Source organism: Rissa tridactyla, chromosome 8 (genome assembly GCF_028500815.1).
Source record: "Rissa tridactyla isolate bRisTri1 chromosome 8, bRisTri1.patW.cur.20221130, whole genome shotgun sequence".
In the NCBI taxonomy this organism is placed as follows: Eukaryota; Metazoa; Chordata; class Aves; order Charadriiformes; family Laridae; genus Rissa; species Rissa tridactyla.
In genome coordinates, this window is record NC_071473.1 from 16208696 (window position 1) to 16214695 (window position 6000).

Consider the following 6000-nt stretch of genomic DNA (forward strand, 5'->3'; position numbering starts at 1 on the left):
TAAGTAAGAAAAACAGCAACCGCAAGGGAGGAATCTTATCAAAGGCTGTTCTGCTGGATAAGAGCTCTAGAGATACAGGTAGAGAAACATCAGGACCTTCAGCTCACAGCCAGTCCCACTCGGCAGGCAGCATCCACAGCAGCGCAGGGCGTGCTCTGCCAACCTTTTTGCTGGATGCACTGAATGGAAAACAACCTGGGACTCCTGGTCATGTTGCCTATCTCAGGCCTTCAGCACTAGCCAGGCTGTGTTTGCACTACAGAGAGATCTGACACACTGAATGGAATCAAATCTTTACTAATTATAACTGAGCATGTGGGCTCTATGCCCAGAATAAACTGTCCTATCATGCCACACTCAGCAGACCCTGCCTCTTTCACGGGAACATGCTGGGACTTGCTGGCTACTCTCCGGGTCCGGATTCCAGAGGAACGGGACTGATGACCCCAAAAGGAATTCCTGTTCCTGCCTCAAGACCTTGCTCAGCTGCAGCCTCGTGGCAGTCCCCACCACGAAAGTGAAACGAGCCATCTGCCAAGTCCAGTGACGAGGCACTGGCCCTCTGCGAGGGACATAACTCTCAACTGAGGCGACACGTCAGGGCCACGCGCTCTCAGCACCAAGCTATGGGAAGGATGAGCTTGCTGGAGAAGAGGTGCCTGCTCTGCTCTGCAGGTGAGCAGCACTCTCCTCATCCAAAGCTCCTCGTCACCCTGGCTGAGGCCGACCCAGCACAGAACAAGACATTCCTGAGACCGGGGCCAGCCCATGGCTTTCCCCAGAACCTGAAAAGCCAGTTTGTAGGCAGATCTCTTGCAAGTGTATTGCTTAAAAAAAAAAAAAAAAAAAAAAAAGGCCCATGATGGGAAGTCCCAGAGCAGAACTAGTTTTGTGGGAGTTGCTTTTACGCTGCACAGCATTAACCTCCTTTCATGGGAACGCAGAGGAGCGGGCACACCGCTGACACATGGCCACACGTGAGAGCCAGTGCCTTCCCAGGGGGCTCAGGACGGATGAGCACAGAGATTATAACGAAGCTCGTTCCCCTGTTCCAAATCCACAGCACCTCTCGGGAGGCTGGCAGGGTCCCAGCTCGGGCATGACACCGGCTCCCCACGAGCACACACACAGACAGCGGAGACCTGGGCTGCCCAGTGGTAGCCATGAGGATCTAAGGACACAAGAGGGACGCGGCAGGAGGGAGGGAGGACAGCCGTTATTAGAGCAACAGAGGGTTAAAAAAAAGCAGACAAGCTTTCAGGCACACAAGGCTTTTCATAAAGGCCTTTTAACAATCAAAACTTGAAGGAAGGAAATATCTGAAAGTTCATCTCTTTCTTCCAATTATATCAACCGATCTAACACGAGCTATCACCTCCTCTTGCAAACCCTGCACTGCTGAGATAGAAGAGCTGGAGAGCAACACATACCCACGCACTGGAGATCCAGTTCTCCTTCCAAGGGTCTTCTCCCCAGCTTGTCCCACGTGGGCCCTTTTTACACCTGCATTCACGGCACAAGGGCAGCTACTTGTCTTTGCTGCTCTACCAGCGTTAACACCCCACGCTCCTTCCTGCTCCCATGCTTCATTCAGAAGAGCCTTCGCCTTTGCTACCTTGTCCCTTCCCGTTACGTGTGACTATTTTTTCCTCTACTGCAGAATGCACAGCTTTCTTCCCAGAGGAAATTAGCGGCCGTGGGGACAAAAACAGGAAGAAAGGAAACAACTTCCTGCTCGCTCCCGGACCCAGCCTGGAGACATCCCTGACCAACATGATGCCAAGCCAACCTGCAAGAGAATCAGCAGCCAGAACCAAGTCGTGCACAAGGAATGCTCCAGCACCGGACAAAATCCATGTGCGCTGCCGTTCCCCTCGCCTCAGTTACGTGAGAGAAAAGCACGGGTCAAAATAGGCACAAGGGGCACTTTGGCAGAGCAGGGTTAGTTAATTGTGTGTGTGCTGTGATGGGGGGCAGGAGAGGTTGCCCTCTGAGGAGCCCGAAGGGACTCAATGCTGCAAAAGCTTTAGCCCGTTGGGCTGCTGCGATCCCCACTCCATGCCAGCAGCGCCGCGTGGAAAGAGCTCAGGAGCTCGATCCAGAGGAAAACTGACATTTCTGTGTAAAAAGCGACACGTTTCCCACCAGACCCTCTCACCCAAACACCAGGGGAAGTGGGGACGGGGGGTGGGGGGACGAGGAGAAAGGAGCCTTCCACCTTCATGGATTTGGATGAGGCGAAACCAGCCATCAACGCTCACCTCCAACCTACTGCCGAACGCGCCGAGGGGGGTGACCGAGCACCGCAAGAACCATGGACGAGCTGACAGGGGCCGAGGCACCGAAGGACCCCCCCCTCGCAGCGGGGGCCATTTTATGAGGGCTTTCCCCCCCATCACCACCACCACCACCGTTTCCCTGACAGGGGGGTCGGGGACGGTACTTACCTCAGGCCGCCGGCTTCGCCCCGCGGTCCCCGCCGAGGGCCGCTCCCTGCCCGGCTGAGGCGGCGCGGGCCCGCGCCGCCTCAGCCGGGCAGGGAACGGCCCTCGGCGGGCCCCCCCGCCTCCCTCAAGGGTCGGGCCGCCAGCAGGGGGCTGCCGAGCGGCGGCTGAGGCGGCGGGACGGGACAGGAGGGAGCCGGCACCTCACCTTTTCGCCGTTCAACTCACCCCCCGACACATACACCCCCCCCTTCCCTTCAACCCCCCCCGATCCGCACTCACCGTGCCGGCGGGCGAAGGGCCTCTCGGGGTCGGGGCACCCCCCCGCCCCCTCACACCCCACCGGCCACGGTGCGGTTTAAGGAACCGGCACCTCCGAGCTCGGCCCGCGTAGGGAGCGGAGACTCCTCCCCCGTGCCAGGGGCCGGCCGGCCGGGCACGCCATTCACAGCCGAGGCATGCAAATGGCAGACGGGAATCCGAGCGGGGACGGCGGCCCGTGTCCCGACGGCGAGCTGCCAGCGCCCGGGGCCGCGGGACGAGGCATCCCGCCGCCCCTGACTCACGGTGTCGGAATGCGGCGGGGCGGAAACCACCGGGCCCTGCAAGCCCCCGCCTCCCTTTTGGGGTCCGCCTCGGGGGTGGGCATCGCCTTTCGGGCCCGCAGCCGCCGACCCCCCCAGCCCAACACCGTCAAACTCCGGGTGCTCCCGAGGCGCTGGAAGGGAGCCCCCGGCTCTGGCAGCGGCTGTGGCCCGGGGGGGGAAGCCCCGATGCCCGTGTGGGGACCCCCGGGGCCGGGAGTCACTCAGTTCAGGCTCGGCGGAGCTGCCAGGCCCCGGCCCCGTTGCTTCCCGCATCTCTCACAGGTTGCTCCCAGTCACCTCGCTCCTTCTTGCTGTTTCACTGTCCTCTACCTGCTCCCTGCCTCATCCCTTCCCACTTAGTCCCGTGTTTCCCATCACGTTCTTTACGCCTCCTCCTCCAGCCATGTGCTGAGTGTATCATCTTTCCTACAGGAAAGACGGGGGGGACACTGTTTATCAGGGAGTGGAGCGATAAGATGTTTTAAACTGAAAGAGGAGAGATTTAGATGAGATATGAGGAAGAAATTCATTGCTGTGAGGGTGGTGAGCCCCTGTCCCAGGTTGCCCAGAGAAGCTGTGGCTGCCCCATCCCTGGAGGTGTTCAAGGCCAGGTTGAAGGGGGCTTGGGGCAACCTGGTCTGGTGGGAGGTGTCCCTGCCCAGGGCAGGAGGTGGCACTGGGTGGTCTTTAAGGTCCCTTCCAACCCAAACCGTTCTATCATTCTATGACTCTGTGATCCCCTCCCTAAGCTGTTTCTTTCCTCCCAGCTCAAACATTTCCCCCTCCTGGATGCCATCCTCCCACCTCGATTGCTCAGCCGTCCTCGCCTTTGTCCCGGGACTGTTGCCGAAGATTTCTCCATCCACCCTCTCCAGAGCATCAGTCAGCATGCATTGCTCAGGCAGAGGAGCTCCAGCGAGGCCGGCAGCACGCACATCCCTCTTCAGCAGGTCCACAACCCGCCGCTGCAGATGCTTTTAATACTACTAATAACGGGGGGTGTGTGCATATTTCTTGCCATCTCTCTGCATCGTCCCTGCCGACCTGCGGGCAAGAGCGATGGATACGAGCGGGCGAGCCGCCGGCGCTCCCTGCGAAGGGTGAGCTCATCAGCACCGCACCCACCCTGGCGCATGCCCACGCACGGCCACAGCATCCACGCGTTCAACACAGCCCCCCAAGAGAGCCCCGCTAACTATATTGCGTCTCGTTAGCTAATGAGCAAACACAGATCAGCCCCAGCTAATCCTGGCTGAGGTGGAGACCAAATTGCACGCAGAACCCTGACCGTCCGCAAAGCTTAACAGGGAACAAATTATTTTCAGATGTTTTTACCACATAAACAAAGAAAAGAAGTGTCCGGTAACATAACAGAGGCGAGATGAACTCGCAGGCCCTTCAGCATCTCCCAGGAGGAACACTCTGGAGCTGGAGTGTGACTCTGACCCACCCCTGCTCTTTCTTAGCCTCCTGCCAACAGTACGTGCATTTTGCAAGAAAAACACAGTTCTTTCACCAAAACGTGATTTCTCGCTCCTGTACAATGCTCTTGCAGACAGCACTGCTAACCCCATCCCACAAGCACTCGTTCCCTGAGTGTTTCCCTATCCAGAGCCCCCTGGGTCCATGGGGTGGGATTTTTTAACAAAACTGCAGGCATCTGCACTTAATCAGATAAAACCTACCCTCTCGGTGAAGAACACAGTCTCCTTGCTCCCATCGCCACCCAGGGTGTTTCTCCTTCAGTGCACCGAGTCCTATCAGACGAAGATACATGACATCAGGTGACTTAAGGCCAGCTTCTGCCTGCTGCTCTCTTGAGCACGAGCTGGTGCCCAGCAGCAGTTTGGTGTTGAGGGGACAATTGTAGGCTGCGAACAGGGGAAGCAGAGCCAAGTGTCACCCACCAGCTCTGGTCCCAAGCAGGTCATCCAGCCTGACAGCCTTGTTTGTTTTCTCCTTTGTGAATGCTTGCAGGGAGTACTTCTGTTTGAAATGTGGCCTCCGAGGACCAGCTGAAGGACAGCTCTCTTCTGGCGCTTGTTATGTTTAACATGAACATGTGATTACATGTATTTCCTTCGTTCTTCTCTGCTGGAAACTGGAATTTCCTCCCTTCTGCTTGAAACCCATGAGAAACTGTGATCTTGCCACAAGACATGGTTAAGACCCAATGAAAGAGATATCCATCAGCATGTGAAGTGCAGCACTTTTACTGCTGCAGCTCACTTAAACTGCTCCTTCAAAGTCGGGTCAGCCCCACGTCTGCCAACTTACAGCCAGGCACTGGTGGGTCTCCACTGGCCAGGAGTGGGGCAGAATGGCCTGTGGGTACTTCACATGTTTGTTCAATGCCTCATCTTCATCAGCTCCCCATGGTTCTCCCTCCTGTGTGCACATGGGTATGCGATGATCCTGTGTCATCAAGTATTAAATCGGGCTGCACTGTATATTGACTGTACATCCAAGTAGGCCAACGGTGGCGTTGGCATGTGTTTATAGCCACAGCTGGACACGTGACACCAGGGAACCATGCAATGCTCTGAGACAGCACAGCCCCTTCTTCCTTACCTTCTTACAGCCTGCGTGCTTTGCCTAACAGTTATGTGAACATAGCTGGGACACACCGGGAGCACAGAGGTCTATTTTTATCTGGTTATCTAGACAGATGATTTGATTTTGACCTGCTTTGTTCAGGGTTTAGACCAAGAAAGCATCCCAGTATCCGGCAAGCACAGCAGAGAGCATCAGATTGCAGCCTTCACGGGGAAGCAGAGCTCCCCTTGCCTTCTGGAAATACATGGGCTTTGCAGTGCCTCCTGTGCTGACATGAAGCAGCGGCGCAGCCCTGGCAGCCGTCCTAGCAAACAGGGAAGAGGTCCAGAAAGGCCTGGGATTTATTCTGGGGAGGATTAATAACACAGAAACCCAAGCGAAGTCCCACGGAGTTTCAAATGCAGGTGGCCTGG

General features: G+C 56.8%; 1 protein-coding gene across 8 annotated transcripts in view; it reads right to left on the reverse strand.

Annotated features, from left to right (window-relative positions):
* RHBDF1 (rhomboid 5 homolog 1) overlaps positions 1–5502 on the reverse strand; it is a 40554-nt gene extending 35052 nt beyond the window's left edge. For 2 of the 8 annotated variants that reach the window (XM_054213180.1, XM_054213179.1), the window contains exon 1: positions 1431–1503. Coding sequence is in view for 1 of the 8 variants with exons in the window: in XM_054213181.1 (XP_054069156.1) it covers positions 4717–4751 (35 nt within the window). In the remaining 7 variants the exon portion in view is untranslated. Of the gene's footprint in view, positions 1–1430; positions 1504–2447; positions 2518–2726; positions 3022–4716 lie in introns of those variants that run through there. The other 6 variants (XM_054213188.1, XM_054213181.1, XM_054213182.1 and 3 more) reach the window with 6 other exon arrangements.
* Positions 5503–6000: the final 498 nt, after the last annotated feature.